Genomic DNA, 18,271 nt, shown 5'->3' with positions numbered 1-18,271 from the left:
TTTGAATATGCACAAATCTGAAACATATTAACCAGACTGTAACAACCCTATTCACAATATCTCAGCTCTCATTCTAGGTTTAAATTTAACAAGGTGACAATTACAACAGCATCGATTCCATTTTTCCACATACGGATTCTGAAACTAGATAGCTGTGGTCTAAATATTTCATATTCATTTTCAAGGAATTCATTATCTCAGCAAATTTAAATGTTCTTCGCTCCCAATTGGTTCAGTATTTCTTTGTCCACAGATGTAAAGCTGTTCTTGCTCCATTGCAGCCTCCTTACACTCCACATTGCGTACTCCTTCTTATCCTTCATTAGCAGCCTCCCCTTGCAGCCTCTTCCTTTATTCAATCCCCCGGCAGCCTCATCTTTTCTCCTATCCACATAGCAAGCTCTTCCTACTCACTCCTACAGCTTCTTTCTTCCTTTCCTCACCTCCTTTCAGCCCCTTCCTTTCGCTCTTTTCCCTTAATTCTCCTCTTTGCCCCACCCACTGCAGTCACAATCTTCCCTTCACCCTATCTCACAGAGCTTTGTCCTATTGTTCCCTTGCAACCCATCCTGCAGCCTCCTCCTTTCCTCCGTATTGTTTGCACCCACTCTCCCATGCAAGATTGCAAGTGGGTGCAAATATGTAACCTGAGATTATCTGTAAGCATAATCTATAAATTATAGTTCTGAGGAAGGGTCACCGGACCCGAAACGTTAACTCTGTTTTCTCCTTCACAGATGCTGCCAGACCTGCTGAGCTTTTCCAGCAACTTTGTTTTTGTATCTGTAAATTAGATCTGTTTGGGCCTCATTTCCACCATCAAAAATAAATATCCCTTGTCAACCAGAACATCACAAATATTAGCTGGATCTAATTAATGCACCTGCCTTCCAAGTGGTAATTCTTAAACAGAAAGTAGTTACTAAACAATTTTCAAAGGTCTCCCTGCATTGTGTACCTTTTTCCAATCGAACAACATCTAACGAGGTGATAATGATGCTTCATTTATGTTCATCAGTCACCACCTCACATGTCAGTGGGCCACTACAATGTCAAAAGCAGTCAAATCCTCAAATAACAAATCAGTTGTAGCTCTGTGCAGCAGATGGCTCCATGGAAATGAGGACAAGACCTAACATCATGGTTGCCTCAGGATACACTATTCTTTGCCCAACAAATTAGTCCACTGACCTGAATTTCAAGGCCAAATTTACAATTAGACCCAATACCAATTTGATACATTTCTGTGAGTATTTCATAAAATTCTTCAATTAGCAATCTGATTTGTCTGTTTTATTAGCACAAAAAGGGGAAATAAATGACAACACACCCCTGCCCCTTTCAGAATATACTTGTCAGATACATTCCAAAGGTGAAAAAAATGCTTCCAAGACAGGTGTAAAGTCAGAAGGTTGGTCAGAAACAGAATATAAAAGAAAAGAATGACTAACAAAAAGAGAAAATTCTTCTATTAGAATATGAACTAGAAACAAAAAGCAAAAACAAAAATAACAGATTTTATAGATGTTTAATAAAGAAAAAAAAGAGCTTAAGTTGAGCATTGATCCTATTGAAAGTGAGTGTGTGAAGAACAAATAAAATAAGAGAACAAGATTGTAGATCATTCTTCACCTTAAAGAATAAAAGTAACAGCCAAGAAATAATTGTAAATCAATAAATGTGAGGGAGAGGAACTGGAGAAAATTGCAAACACCAAGGAAGTGGCAGTGGGCATTGTTGGAACTGTGGGCTAAAAGCCCCCAGAATCTGCCAGACTTCATCCTTGGGTCATGAAAGAAGTGTTTAGTGAGTTAATTGATGCATTGGTTTTTAATTTTCCAAAATTCCCTGGATTTTGGGAAGGTTGCATTAGGTTGCAAAACGACAAATGCTAATGCTTTTATTCTAACAGAGAGGGAGACACAAAGCAGGAAACTAGAGGCCAGTTAGATTAACACTCATGATAGTCAAGACATTAGAAACTATTATTAAAGCTGCTATGGCAGAGCACTTAGAACATTTTGAGGTTATCAGGCAGAGTCAACTTAGTTTTGTGAAAGCAAAATCATGTTTGAACAATTAATTGGAGTTGTTTAAGGAAGTAACATTTGCTGTGGATAAAGATGAACTGGTGGATGTATTCTAGATTTCGAGAAGGCATTTGATAATGTGCCATTTGAAAGATTAAAAAGCTCATGGTGCAGGGGGTAACATATTAGCAAGAATAGAGAACTGGCTAGCTAACAGGAAACAGAGTAGGCATTTAAAAAAAAAAGTGTGTGTACTGGGAATGAAAAACAAAAACAGAAATTGCTGGAAAAATTCAGCAGGTCTGGCAGCATCTGGCAGAACTGAAGACCAGTCACTGCACCCAAAACGTTAACTCTGCTTTCTATACAGAGAGTGGGCATATATGTGTAATTTTCTGGTTGGCAAGATAATAACAAGTAGCATGCCAGAGGGTTCAGTGCTGGAGCTTCAACTTTTTAAGGAGTTATATAAGTGACGTCGATGGAGTGATGAATTGTATGATCGCTAAGTTTGCTGATTACATAAATTCAGTCAGAAAGTAAATTGTGAAGTGAACATAAGGAGGCTACAGAGGGAAACAGATAAGTGAGTAGGCAAAGGTCTAACAAATGGAGCACATTGTAGGAATATGTGAAGTTCACCATTTTGATAGCAAGTGAGAGGTAGCAGGGCTCGGAGATGCACAGAAACCTGGCTGTCCTGGTTCATGAATCAAAAAAGCACAGTACTCAGGTAAGGGAACAATTACAAAAACTAAAACAATGTTATCATTCATCACATGAGGAACGGAATATAAAGGGGAGCAATTGAATATAAAAGTTGGGATGATATGCTTCAGTTATACAGAAAATTGGTACTCAAGCTGTGATCTTACCAATTTATAGTAAAATTTGTCTGAACAATTTCCAATGCATTTCCACACTTCCTTAAATAGCTTTACTATACTAATACTGAGTTTGGGTGGGTTGTCTTAAGAGGAAAGGTTAGACAGGTTAAAGCTTGCATCCACCAGGAGTTTAGAAGAACAAAAAGCAACTTGATCGAAACATTTAAGATCCAGATGGGTCTTGACAGGGCAGACATGGAGAGGATGTTTCATCCTGTGGGTGAATCTAAAACTAGGATTCACTGTTGAAAAAGAAACAGTCGACCATTTAAGAGAGATGGGTAAAATATTTACTTCATGAGGGTCCTGACTCTTTGGAGCTGACTTCCACCAAAGGCAGTGGAAGCAGCACCTTTAAATAATTATAAGGTACAGATAGCGAGGATCTTCATAAGCAAGAGGTTGAAAGGTTTTTTGAGGGTAGGCAAGAATGTGGGTTTGATGTTCTAAACCGATCAGCTATGATCTCAGTGAATGGCAGAGCAGACTTGAACAGTGGACACAAGCTCCTAATTTGTATATTCATATTCATAGTTTTGAGCTCCAGTCCTGGATTGGGATAGAAACCCACAAACTTGTGACAAGAGTCAAGAGTGCTGTCAATTCGTCCTTGGCTGAAACACAAAAAGTAGTAGCATTAAAAATATGCAGAGCCCTTAACAGCACTCAAATTTTGAAAATAATTGCTCAGAACATAAAGAAGCAATTACCCTCTTCATTTGTCCTTTCTAAAAATATACATTTCAGGGCATGTATATAATTCATAGCATTTGTGATCCCCATATCCTGCACTTACAAGTTTTTTTTCTCTGGATATATTTCTCAAACAGAAGAATAAAGCAAAAGCTTTATGTAAACAATTGATCTATCTACAAATCTCACTTATGCTCCCAAGTACTTTGAAATCTCTGGAGAAAAGAATAATGCAGATTTAAGAAGTGTTAATGTCCCAGCTATCTAGCAATTTACAGAACACAGGCTAGCTTACTAGTACTATGCTGAGAATACACTGTGAACAGAGCTCATATTGAAGTGGATACCAAGGGATAATAGATGCCTCTCAATGAATTACAAGTAAATAAATTAATCAAGGTGTTCATTGGTATCATAGTTAGAATAGTGAAGCTTCATTTTCCTTATGAATATGGATTTCAAGAATCAACTAATCTTCAATGCACATATCCAAACACTGAGGTATGTTATTTCTCACAACATAACAAATCTTGAGCTATTAGATCAGAATCTTTAGTCCTCAGAGATGGATATCACAATACATGAACTAAATGCAATTTGCACCACAAAATTTGTTCACCAATTATCTTTTGAATTAAATTGTTAAGATTATTTACAAACTCCACCGAAGTTAACGGGGAGGGAGGAGGAATGAGGGATACACAGTAATTCGTTCTTAAGGTGGCCTCTTCCTTTGGGAATTTAAGTAATTGGGAGCATAAAAATCCGATTTATATAGCACTACTGTTATCAGCAAAATAGTTGGGATACTTTCTAGAGCCAATAATTTAGAAATGGATACTAGCAAAAGGAAAAATGGTATTGATAGAGTTAAGGGATTGTGTCAAAATAGACTGGGTAGCTTCAAAAAGATAGTAATGGATAATTTTGGGATTTGGTGGATAGAAGGCAGAAGATCTTTTCTGATTCATGCAAAAAATATACGGATTTTGGAATGGAAAAGCAGAAAAGTGGCCACCACTGTTTCCAAGCACTCTAAAAGTAAACAGAACAACATCAGAGAAGCAAACAGTGCAATCAGGGAAGCAGGTTTAAAAAATGTCACTAAGAATAGCTTGGGAGCAAGCTATGAAGACATTCAAAGCAAATGAGAAAATTTTGTAATTGTTGAGAAATGATACAGAGAAACAAAGCACAGGACGCCTCCTCTCCTAAGTAAATAGTTTAAAGTCTCATCAAAAACTCTAGTTATACAATTCATTAGGACACTGGTTCCAGCATGGTTCAAATGAAAACTATTTCATTGGAACAGATATCTCTTTCCCAGCACTGGTGAATTGAAATCTATTTCCCCCACACCAATCTGAGAGCCATACATTTACCTCTCTAATCATACTTAACCTAAGTCAATCTGCATGCAGCTCAGGTCATAACTACCTTTGTGACTCTGGTTCTGAATTTAACCCAAATTGCTCATAATCCTTCAGCAGAATCTCTTTCCTAGTCCAACTTATGTTATTGGTACCCGAGTTGACCATTTCAGATGGATCCTTCCCCTTCTATTGCTCAACTGATCCAAAGCTGATCCCAACACCATCTTCTTTGGCTCACAATCTACCTTTTGATTAGGTTGGGTTCTGGCAGGGCCACTCAGACATCATTATAGCATTGATTCAAATGTAGACAAACAAAAAATGAGTTCCAGAGATGAGGTGAGAGTGACAGCCCTTGACATCAAGCCACTCCACCAAGTATGACATTACGCAGCCTAAGCAAAACTAACTGAAAGTCACTGGTTGGTACCGTACCTAGCAAAAAGGAAGGTACTGGTAGTTGTTGCAGGTCAGCCATCTCAGCTTCAGGACATCACTGCAGGACATTGCTCTGAACGATCCCTAGATCCAACCATCTTCAGATGTATTAACAACAGCTTCTCTCCATCATAAAGGCAGGAAGTGAGGATCTTCGCTAATGATTGCACAATGTTTAGCACTATTTTCTACTCCTCAGATATAGAAGCAGTCCTTGACCAAATTCAGCATAACCCAGACAATATCCAGTTGTGATAACAAATGGCAAATGCCTCAAGTGCCAGATAATGAACACCTTTACAAGTGAGAATCTAGCCAATGTACATTGATGTTCACTGGCATTTCTCACACTAAATTTTCAAAATCTAGCTTGTGACAATTGACCAGACACTGAACTGGACCAGCCATGTACGCACAGTGGCTTCAAGAGCAGGTCAGAGGCTAGGAATGATGCAGTGAACTCATCTCCTAATTCTTGAACTCTTAAAGGCTGTCCACCATCTACAAGGTATCAGTCAGGAGTGTGATGGAATACTTCCCCACATGCCTGGATGAGTACTGCTCCACGACATTCAGGACAAAGCAGTCTGCTTAATTGGCACTATATCACAGACATTCACTCCCTCCACCGCTTACACAGAGTAGCAGCAGCGCGTACTATCAATAAGATGCACTGCAGAAATTCACCAAGAATCCTTAGCACCTTCCATACACACAACCACTACCATCTAGAAGGACAAGGGCAGTAAACACGTGTGAACACCATGACCTGTAAGTTACTGTCCAAGCCACTCACCATTCTGATTTGGAAACATATCACCATTTCTTCACTGCGCCAATGCTAAAGTCTTGATACTTTATCATTAACAGCACTGTGGGTGCACTTACAAGTGTATTTACTGTTCTAATGCCGGAAATACAGCAGCTAATTTCCAAATATCATGTTCCCATAAACACTAAACTGATGATGAACAGATAATCTGTTTTCATAATATTAGAAGCACAATAAAATTTAATTAAAAAGACAGAAAAACCTGCAGAAAAATAGTTTCAAGGTTCTGCTTGCAGTTTTCCACAGTCACCAACAAGATCTATGACCTAATTTTCTACAGCTGGTATAAACATAAAAGTTACCAAAAAGCTTTAAAACTTCGTAAGCCCTTGAAACATAAATAGGTTTTGCAACCTATTATAGGAAGACTTTTAAAGGACCACTGATGGTAGTGAGAAATTTTATAGTGTTTCTTTTCTTGTTATAAAATCATCATCAAAAAACTCAAAGGAAATACCAACAGGCTGCGTGGCTTTTCAACTCCCCCGATCTACAAAGCACTTTTTTTGTCATGCTTTTGAAAAAAGTGCTTTAAGTTCACTGCGAATAATATTTAGAGTGAAATTCAAAGAACAATATAGCAGCTTAGTTCAATACTCTGTGCACATATCCTGTAAGCACTGTGGGATACTGTAAGCATCTTAAAATTCAACTTATGAAGGAATGGTATCTCTTCAAACAGAAGAATTAGAATAGTTTTAAACGTCTGGATAATCTACTGGGAGCCTTTGACCTGCTGTTGAAGACACAGTGCGTATATGGCTGGTCAAGTTTAGTGCCTGGTCAATTGTAACCAGCAGGATTTTGAAAATGGATCATTTAGTGTGAGAAATGCCAATGAACATCAATGTACATTGGTTAGAATCTACTGGGATATTGTTCTGAGAAGACAATCTGATTAAATGCTTGGTGACTGAAGAAGACTTGATGTGATATTGACATCCGCAGGACACTGCAGGAGAAGAAAGCAGCACAACTTTCTTTAATCAAAACTTATAAAAGTGCTTACCAAACCCTTATTACAGCTGGTTCACTAATGTCTTTTAGGGAAGGAAACTGCCATCCTTACCTGGTCTGGCCTACATGTGACTCCAGACCCACAGCAATGTGGTTGACTCTTAATTGCCCTCTGGGCAATTAGGGATAGGCAATAAATGCTGCCAAGCCAGAGACGCCCTCATCCCGTGAATGAATAGAGAAAAAAAGATGAATTGTAGTATATCAAAATGGCAAATATCTTAAATGCAACTTATTTGGTTTAATCAAAAACCATTAGTGTAGAAAATAAATTATAAGAAAGTACAACATAATTTGTGCTTTATTCCAAAGGTCTCTAAAGTGATTATCCATGTATTTGTGACTGGTGAATCAGAAGACAAATTACAAATGTTCAGATTTGCACTATTCGAGCTAATGAATGTTTGTATTTTTCTCAATGAAATGTGGGTGCAATACCATTTATAAAATGGTAACTTTACCTTCCTTCAGTACAATAACTGTCAGACATTATATTCATGTTTCCTCCACTGAGCCTTCAAAATTGGTCCATCATCCATATGGAGGAATATTATTGGGGTTCTCATTTAAAAAGAAAAAACTTATGGCAATCATCTAATCTTGCCTTAGTGCACGAATATCCCATCAACAGCCCTTTTTTTTGATAAAGGCAGCTTATTTTGTAGGCTTTAATCAAATGATGAAGACATCAATTTGTTAAACTGAAAGAAGAAGTGCAAAGACCCAATCAGAAATAGAGATATTGTGGGAAGGAGGGTTTAACTGATGCTCTGGAGTAAGAATTTCAATTGTTACCATGCAACAGGGACACATGCTGCAAAACTATACATTCCCCACTTTGAATTTGACTTCCACGAAAAGGAAAATTAGATGGGTAACATAACAGGCCTTGAATCTGCTATTACCTATCTTCTACCACTACTGAAAGGTTTTCACATTGGTATCCACGTGCAATCTTGCACTGTTTGAAAGAACACGATAACCTCTTCTTAGAAAATTAATATTTTAGGCAGATTTTATCTCACACAATACTATGGTGTTTGCTCATTGCTCACAAAGTACTCCACGGCTTCCACGGGAAATATACCACAGATAATTTAAGAGGTTCACATGAAATCCAAGATTCTGAACATCAAATAAAAATTATATGTCTGCTATGAAAGTTTGAAACGAAGTGATCATTTATTCACTTACTCCCAAGATGTGGGTGCAATGGGCATTTTGTAACACTCATCTTTAATTGATTTTATGGCCTATCAGGATTTCAAAAGGCATTAAAATGTCAACACATTACTGTGCTTAAATTGTAAAAGTCAAATTGTGACAAGTTCAAAAAAAAAATCAATTTATATAATACTGAAGTCCACATTTTTGCTAACATCTCAGCTGTCAGAGCAGGGATCTAAGCTGCCTACCTTGAATTCTGCTAAAGCTGCAGGGTTACAGCATAAGAAGTGCATGGAAGGGAAGCATAAAGATCTATAGTTGCATACCGGTCTGCACACGTGTTGTTTTTACAGTGTTAGAAGGTTACTCATTATTATCTATTTCAGCTACATAAATAAAACTTAACTACTTTCTACCCTTTCCCATTTTCGGTTTCTGCCTGGCACTTTCATGAGAGTTAAAACAAGAATTGAAGACAACTATTAAGGAGCAGCAGGTATCTTTTAGTTTATGAAGGAGTGCAAGTGGCTTTTGTTATGGCTGTCAGTCCGAAGAGTTGGTGAAACCTACTGAACCCTAAAGTGAGGTGGCCATCCCAGGTAGAAATGTGTATGGTTGCTGGTGCTGCCACCATGTTCCATCTTCTCCACCTTGGAATTATCTGAAGAGTCTCTGTCCCATGTTCTTTTTATAGTCCCATCCTTGCAATTGTGCAATATAGCACAGAGCTCAGCATCTCATGAACATTCAGGAGACCCTAGCCTATGCAAGAATGATTCCAGATCAGTCCGATGCATGGAGTACATCTTCAGCATACTGATGTCTTTTTTCCAACATTTTTCGGGGAAATGGTTAGTAAGTTTGCAGATACTACCAAAATTGGTGGGGTATAGTCAACAGTGAAGAAGCTTATCCAAGATTACAAAGAAATCTTGTTCAATTGGGCAAATGGGCTGAGGGGTGGCAGATGGAGTTTAATTTGGATAAATGCATGGTATTGCGTTTTGGTAAAACAAAGGAGGACAGGACTTATACAGTTAATGGTAGGGTCTTGGGCAGTGTTGTCCAAAAGAGACACCCAGGGGTTCAGGTACATAACTCTTTGAAATTTGTGTCACAGGTAGACAGGGTGGTTAAGAAGGCACAAGCAAGCTTGACTTCATTGCTCAGACCATTGAGTATAGGAGTTGAGAGGTTATGTTGAGGTTCAACAGGACATTGGTGAGACCACTTTTGGAGGACGGTGTACAGTTCTGGTCTCCCTGCTACAGGAAAGATATTATTAAATTGGAGTGGTTTCAGAAAGGATTTGCCAGGATGTTGCTGGGACTGGAGGGTTTGAGTTATTGAGAGAGGCTGGTTAAGCTGGGACTTTTTTCACTGGCGCATAGGAGGTTGAGGGGTGACCTCACTGAGGTATAGAAAATCCTGAGGAGCATAGATAAGGTGATTAGCAAAGATGTTTTCCCTAGGGTGGGGGAGTTCAAAACTAGGAAGTATATTTTTAAGGTGAAAGGAGGAAGATTTCAAAGGGACCGGAGAGGCAACGTTTTCACACTGAGGGTGATTGTACATGGAATGAACAGCCAAGGGAAGTGATGGACGCAGGTACAGTCACAATATTTAGAAGACAACTGGATAGGTACATGAATAGGAAAGGTGAAGAGGGATATGGGCCAAAGGCAGGCAAGTGGAACCTAGCTTAGTTTGATAAAATTGGTTGGCATGGATGAGTTGGACGGAAGGGTCTGTTTCCGTGCTGCATGACTCCATGAGTCTATGGAATAAGGGTGTCAGTTATTGGTCAGCACTTACCGCCCATCTCTACTTGCCCTGGCTAAGTTGATGGTGACCTGCTTTATTCAAGGGCTAGAGACCTTAGGATGCAAGGACATCCACAGTGGTGTTACAAAGAGAAATCTAGGATTGTGACTCAGCGGCATTGACGGAACAGTGATATAGTTCTAAGTCAAGATGATGCATGACTTGGAGGGGAAATTCAGGGTGGTGGTGTTCCCATGTATCTGCTGACCCTGCCATTCTAGGAATTATAAGTCATAGGTTTGGAAGGTGCTAGGTATTTGTTGGGGTACTTATTTCATCAGTCAACTTTTTAGCTGGTCTTCTTTGACTTCAAGCAACCAGCCAATAGATCTGTCTTTGGCCCCTCAACTGCCATTGTGTATTCAGCTTGTTTTCAGTAATGAGCTCCAGGGAACTTGGCAATGCACAGACAAACAGTTAAATTTCCAAAAGCGACATTAATATCATTTCAGTTGACCAAACAGCACATTAGACTTGACAACCAGTCTTTGTTGAAGGGAGCCTAACAAGAAGCAGTTAAATGTGGAAGGTGATAGGTTGCAGCCAGCTTCCTAATGTACTGTCAATTCCCACACATTTTAGCCCTCCACCCTGTTCCAATCCCATAAGCTCCTGCAAGTTGGAATTCAGATAACTTTTTGTTTGGTGCATGATTGATTAATCTTGCTTAAGAACGCAAATGACTTTGTGATATTTGACATGAATAGCAGACACAAACATTAAAATCTACTTTTGGAACAAAATATGTTCTTCTCAAGAAGTGTCACCTTATAAGATTTTATTTTTATGTAGATTTTGAAAATATTGACAATGCCATTTGTCTTATTTTTGCCTGTATCACAGAATATGTTAGAAAGTAATAAAAGTGGGACTTATTTGACTCAAAAGACCCAGTCTTCATGAATAAGTGTTAGGCTTTTTTTTAGTTCTATTTACTTTTTCATTTATTGTGGCATTATTCAGTGGTGACATGATAATTTCCATTACGATTCAGATCATTACACTGTGCATGAGTATTGAGGAACAATAAGGGTAATGAACATTTTTTCTAATAATGTTCCTCTAACTTAATGTTAGCACATTCTGGGATGTTGAATGTAGAGAGAACATTTATCACCTGAACAGCAGAGAATCCACATCCTGCTGCAGCAGTCATGAAATGTTGATGTTTAGCCATTGATTGAAATGTAAGATGATATTTTCTATGCTCATTCACTACTTTCCTGAACATTAATACGACATTACTTTAGAACTGAGAATTTGGGTTTGAAATTAGACATTCTAAGAAACTATATGGTTGTTACTCAGTTAGTTAATAAGCACTTAAAATGATCAAAGTTTCAGCCACCCAATTCTAAAATTATTATTGTAGGATGTTAACAATAACAATTTAAAGTAATGCTGTGGTTCTACTACAGATTTGCAATTCTCAAGTAGCTAGTTCTTGGAAGCATCAAGTACTTTGAGAAATCCAAAGATTTCAAATTAATTCTGACTAGCGTTAACATTAGACAGACAACAGAGCAGAACCATTTACATCTATAATAAAGTAACAAGATATTTACAGTAATATTTATATTTCTTCAACCTCTTCTTATTCATCACCTACTTCCCAATACTGTGCATTGACCACTGGGCAGGCAACAAAAAATACTGGCTTTAAAGTTTACCTCTTCCCCGATACAACCTCATCATTTCCTTCTTCGACCTCCATCTCTGCCTGTGCACTACAATACTTAAAACCAAAATTATGTTTAATTCAGTGCTTTCCTGCAATTGAAATGACAGTTACCTTATAGACTAAAAAAAACAGCTCTCCTAACTGCCAAGACGGTTCTGGTGTCCCACCATTTAGATACAGGCATACAGTTTTGGATCATGGGGATGGGGGCAAGAGGAGGGCAGAGCATTGTGATTTGAATTATCATCTTTTCTTGGGAAGTAAATACTAGTACCATTAAAACAACTGGCACACAGAACTGTACAAGTTCAAAATTAACCTCAAACATTCTATATCTATCTGAATCATAAAGGCCAAAGGAAGGTTGCATTATTAGAATTTTCCTCAAGTAGATTATAATGCCTCATCTAATTAAAATTCTGAATAGATTAATTTCACAGCATTGTATAGCCCTCAACAAAATAAAGAAATCAAAATTATGAACAGAATCCCCACAGTGTGAAAACAGGCCATTCAGCCCAACAAGTTCACACTAACCCTCCTAAAAACAGACCCATCCCCCTACCCAATCCCTATAACCCTGCATTTCCTGTACCTAATGCACCTAACCTACACGTCCCTTAATACTATGGATAATTTAGCATGGCCAATCCACTTAACTTGCACATCTTTGGACTGTGGGAGGAAACCGGAGCACCCAGCGGAAACCCACACAGACACAGGGAGAACGTTCAAACTCCAGACAGTCACAGTCAGTCTCCTGAGGCTGGAATCGAACTCAGATCCCTGGCGCTGTGAGCCACCGTGCTATCCCTTGTTATTATTCTGTAGATGTAAGTGTATTTGGATCTTTTCAGTTATCTCTCTATTTCAACAGGTGGTAAAAAGGATTTCACGTACTAATTATCTGCTGAATTACACATTTCAGTCATATCAGTTTGGGAATCTCTGCTGCTGTCTAAAATTCTGCTCCCTCTCATGGTTTTCAGTACTGATTTTCCTGGTCACATGTAAGTCCCTTCCTTTAATCTAATACAATTGTTCAACTTTTTAAGTCGTAAGCACAAGTGGACCTCTTTTTCCATGGAGCATTTTTTCTTAATGAAGACCTGTTGAGAACTACAAAATGTGTCTTTAAATCCTTGCCATTGCTCACTTACTGTCATACCTTTCTATCTAATTTATCAAACTACCACAGCCAACTCATCTTCTAATGCTATGTAATTCATTTTGAGTTCCATTTTCTAAACACTTAGCTTTACTGGTATTTCTCCTGCAAAAATACAGCTTCTTCTTTCTAATCAAGTAAGCCTTTACATTAAAACTTAGAGAATAATTGATTAATGCCACAAAATGTTCATGTAAGGAAATGAACCTCTTTACATCGCTGATAAATTTAACAAGTTTATCATGTAAGCAGTGACTTTTAAGTGAAATGAAATCAAACTTTACAACTCCATTCACCAGTCAGGGGCAAGGTCCTTTCCAACTGTGTTAAATGAAAAGCAAAGCAAAGCAAATTACCAGTCTTCAAATATTAGCCACGTGTTTATCTTTCTCACCCAATTCTACACCTTTCCTTCATATAGCTGATATATCTGTCAGTTTGTTTTATTGTAAGTCTTTTCAAAGTTTTTGATCATTCTAAAGTTACAGATTATTTCTTCTTTCTTGTACTTAAAAGCCAAAATTCAAATTGGGTGAATTTATTCAACAAAGAGTAACTTATAAACCCATACTCAATCATTGTTTACAGAGAAATTGCCAAAGGAATACTGCAATACTATTTTCTTAAGAATGCAACAAATAAGAGCATGAAGATGCTTTAAGAAAATTAAGACCTTACCAAGAACAAATCTACCATTTCCTTTGGCATTCAAAAATGACAGAATATAAAGAGATATTGTGGAGACTAAGGTCTATACAATTCAAATACTGCCATCAAGTGGTAACAGCAAGTGATTGACTAAGAGATTGAATCAAGTTCTTTATAGAGAATATGCAGCAATTGCTTGCTGAGGCCAATGGGTTCACACATGTCAGCGTAATTAAAATTAATCATTGCTCTTGAACTAGCAGTTACCTTTCCTCTCGTATGTATGGAGTCAGGAACCGAGACGAGTCATCGTCATGGCTGCTTTGTTGACTGCTTTGCTGGCTGCTGAAGATTTTAAAAAAAATTGCCGTTAGCTTGGAAACATTAAAAGTAATAGCAGTTTAAAGTTTAGTATTATTATGGTTTTATTCGTCAAACTTGTTTTTACATGACTACTGAATTCTTTTCTACAATTGTCAAATATAACTCCCAACATCTCGAGCAAAACAGTTAAATCAGTAGTTCTGCCACCAGAACTACAAATTATTTATATGTGTCACCTGCAACTATTACCTCACATGACTGTATACTTTCTTTCAGAAATGTACCATGAATCCCTTATATTTGGCAATACTGAGGTCTAATTTGGTGGAAATCTGTATTCCCTGTTTTAATATAATCATCTGTTTGCTAATCAATTTACCAATTGTTAGCCATTCTTAAATGATTGAAAAGGTTGACTGTGAAGGTCAAGAATGTGCAGCAAAAGTGACAACAAGGCTATCCATCGATGTTCACTGTTATTTAAGCAGCTTTCAATGACTGCACATGACAGTTGGGTAAAGAATCAGCAAATTACTGTCTGCACTGTTCTGCTTCTCCACAGACTTATTTTACCAGTATCTCACCGAGAAAGTCAAAATTCAAATAAATAAAATAGCATGAATTTTCAGTATTTGATCATTAGATACCTACAAAATATACCAGAAGTCATTTTTTAAAATCAAGAGATATGGGTGTTGCTGGCTAGATCAGCATTTATTGCCTATCCTTAACTGCCCTTGAGAAGGTGGTGACGAGCTATCACCTTGAACCACTGCAGTTCATGTGGCGTAGGTACATTCACGATACTATTGGGAAAGAAGTTCCAGGATTTTGACCCAGCAAATGAAGGAACAGCGATACAGTTCTAATACAAGTTGGTGAATGGTTAGAGTGATGTATTTGCTGCCTTTGTCCTTCTAGGTAGCAGAGGTCGCAGACTTGGAAGATGCTATCTAACGGTACTTGTTGCACTGCATCATGTAAATGGGAGACATTATTGCTCCCATTCATTAGTGATGGAGAGTGAATGTTGAAAATGTTAGATATGGTGCTAATAAAGCAGGTTTCTTTGTTATAAACAGGACAGAGCTTCTTCAGTGCTTTTGCAATTGTATTCATTCAGGCAAAAGGGGAGTATTCCATCACACCCCAAATTCAGACTATAAGTCGTAGGAGCAGAATACTGCCATTCAGCCCATCAACTCTGCATTGCGTTCCATGAGATCATAGCTGATCTGATAATATTCAACTCTGCTTCCTTGCCCTGAATATGCTTAATCACCCAGCTCTATAAGACTCCATAGTAAGGAATTCAACAAATTCAACACCTTCAGAGAAGAAATCCTTCCTCATCTTTGTCTTAAAATGGGCAATCCATTACTTTGAAGTTATGCCCCTTGGTCCTGCACTTCCCTACAAGAGGAAACAATGTTTCCACATCTACCCTGTCATGTTCCCTAAGATTTTTAAATGCTTCAATAAAGGTCACCTTTCATTCTTCTAAAATCTTATGAATATAGGCCCAACCTACTCTAACCTTTTCTCATAAGGTAGTCCCTCCATACCCAGAATCACCCAAAGAACATTCTCTGGACTGCCTCCAATAGCAATGTATCTTACCCTAGATGAAAGAGACCAAAACTGTTCAAAGTACTCCAGTTGTGGTCTAACTAGTGACTTGTATAGTTTTAGGAATACTTACGCTAATTTTTATTTGCCATTCTCTTTGAAAATAAGGCTACTATTCCATTTGCCTTTCCTGTTATCTGCTGAACTTCCATGTACTTTTGGCCACTCTCTGAACTATCTATGTCTCTCTGCAAAATCTTTGTGCCATCTTCACTACTTGCCTTCCCATGTAGTGGCAGTTCTGAACTAGGGTTATATTGGATTAGAAACATTAACTGTGTTTCTTTCTCCACAGATGCTACCAGACCTGAGTTTCTCTGTTGTTTCAGATTTCTACCATCCAGTATTTTGCTCTGATTCCCTGTTAGATCGTGTACACAATTGGGATTCTTGAATGAGACTGGTTAAGGAAACTTATTGATCCTTGCCCAGCTTACGCGGATTCCAGATTTCCTGTGGAGGAAGACAACTGCTTTAGCTCCCAGATAACTGCACGTTCACATGAAAATGCCCGCAGAAGGTCTGTGAATAAATGCAAGTCTAATTAATAGGTAGCATCTTTCATTTGCTGCAAAAATTCAGAGCTATGCAGCACGAAAACAGACCCTTCGGTCCAACGAGTCCATGCCAAACATAATCTCAATCTAAACTAGTCCCACCTGCCTGCTCCTGACCCATATTCCTCTAAACCTTTCCTATTCATGCACTTATTGAAGTGTCTTTTAAACACTAACTGTGCTGCATTCACCACTTCCTCAGGAAGTTCATTCTGCATGCGAGGTATCCCCTGTATAAAAAATTTGTCCCTCATGTCATTTTTAATTCTCACTCCTCTCCCCTTAAAAATATGTCCCCAAGTCTTAAATCCCCTATCATATATACGTATTGTTTCAATGGCATGCAAACAAAAATAGTTAACATTTAAACTGAGAGCCATAGCACTGTCCATTTGTAATCTTTAGGAAGCTCCAGCAGGGTCATACTCCAATTTCTGCAATCTATATCACTGTCCAGCTTGTTTGGGCCAACTGGAGGGATGATTGTATGTTATATGAACAGTGTTTTTCATTTATACAAAATTGATGCTAAAATTTATTAGTATAAAAGCGTGTGAATTAAAGTTTATTGCATTGTCACTTTTCTGTAAGTGCCATATGATGGGAAGGTGATGGGAAGGTGGTTATTATGAAAGTTTCCACTAGTTGGCAGCCTTGGCCTAAACAAGTGTCCTATGCATTTGTAGAATTTTCCACGTCTGATTTAAATATGAAAGTGCATTTGATTTTATATTCAATATTGTAATTACTGGAACTAACATTGAATTAAACTTTACTTTAGAATAGGTTTCTTCTACCTTGCAAACACATTTATCCATTCTCCATCTACGCTCTACCCAATTCCAATTAAGTACATTCAGTCATAATTTCATATTCTCCTCTGGACAGATTTCCAGGGCAAAAGAACATATTCTTGTTAAGGTGATAATTATTTCAATGAATAATTGCTCACAATGGTCAAAATCTGCTTTACATGACCAGAATTATTCCGTTGCTATTACTGCACTCATTTAAAGTAATTGGTGCACTTTATTTGGGTGTGCTTAATACTTGGGTGACATTTCTCAATTGTTAAAAAAAAATGCCTCAGTGTAACACTGCTAACGTGCATCATCTAGACCATGAATGGATAATGAAATGCCTGATGAGTGTTAATTGTGTTTAACTGGATAAAACAATTTTTAGGATGTCTTGTTGATTATTGTGTAGTTTTGCGCTATGCTCATCAGCACTTTCAACAGCTGAGAAGTGATTCAGTCATCGTTGATTTTTGATTGAAAGCAATAATGTAATAAAATAAGACCATTAAGAAAAAAGACTAACACTAAGCTCTGTGGGTCAGGCCGCATTCTGTGAGAGTCAGCAGCATAGGGCGTAACCACAACTAAGTTGTTTGTTTACTAAGTGGGAAATTTATAATTGGGTGCAAATCGAAATTTAGTGCAGAAGGGGAAAAAGGAGATGCTCCTTGGTATCTTTAACATTGCAGTTTATTGCATTAATTTGATGCAGAAAGTACTTAAAATTCTGAAGTGTTTGAGAATTTTGTGCAAACTACTGCACAAAATAAATTAAAACAGACTTTATATAGTATAAAATGTAGGCTAAAATGAAGACCATAGATACCTAAACCACACTAAAAAGCATAGGATTGTCCAGTAATGTCTAGCCGGCTGGGATAAACAATTCCTCAACCCAGTGATGTCACACAACAGCATGTTGGTGTGTAGTACATATTTCTTTGCTTTAATGTGGGTAACAGTAATTTCTTTTTAAGAAAAGCAGTCTATCCGAGGAGGGGCATTTAGCTCAGTGGTTAGACACTGGTCCTTAGTAACACCAACAATGAGTTCAATCAATATACGAGATGGGCTAGTTCTCGGAACCCGCCTCTATTCCTTGACCCATTGTGGTATCATGGCATCAAGCAGCCATGACTAGCAAGACAACAAGGTGCAGGGCTGGATGAACACAGCAGGCCAAGCAGCATCATAGGAGCAGAG

At 37.9% G+C, this 18,271-nt stretch overlaps 1 protein-coding gene across 1 annotated transcript in view; it reads right to left on the bottom strand.

The window, feature by feature from the left end:
• Positions 1-18,271, bottom strand: part of LOC125486704 — a 227,948-nt gene that overhangs the window by 167,338 nt on the left and 42,339 nt on the right. The window contains exon 2 of the mRNA XM_048615370.1: positions 14,026-14,103. Coding sequence (XP_048471327.1) covers positions 14,026-14,103 — 78 coding nt within the window. The remainder of the gene's footprint in view (positions 1-14,025; positions 14,104-18,271) is intronic.

The sequence above is a fragment of the Rhincodon typus genome, chromosome 32 (assembly GCF_021869965.1).
Source record: "Rhincodon typus isolate 14 chromosome 32, sRhiTyp1.1, whole genome shotgun sequence".
NCBI lineage: Eukaryota > Metazoa > Chordata > Chondrichthyes > Orectolobiformes > Rhincodontidae > Rhincodon > Rhincodon typus.
Note: the sequence above shows the minus strand (reverse complement) of the source record. Positions and strands in the feature narration are given on the sequence as shown.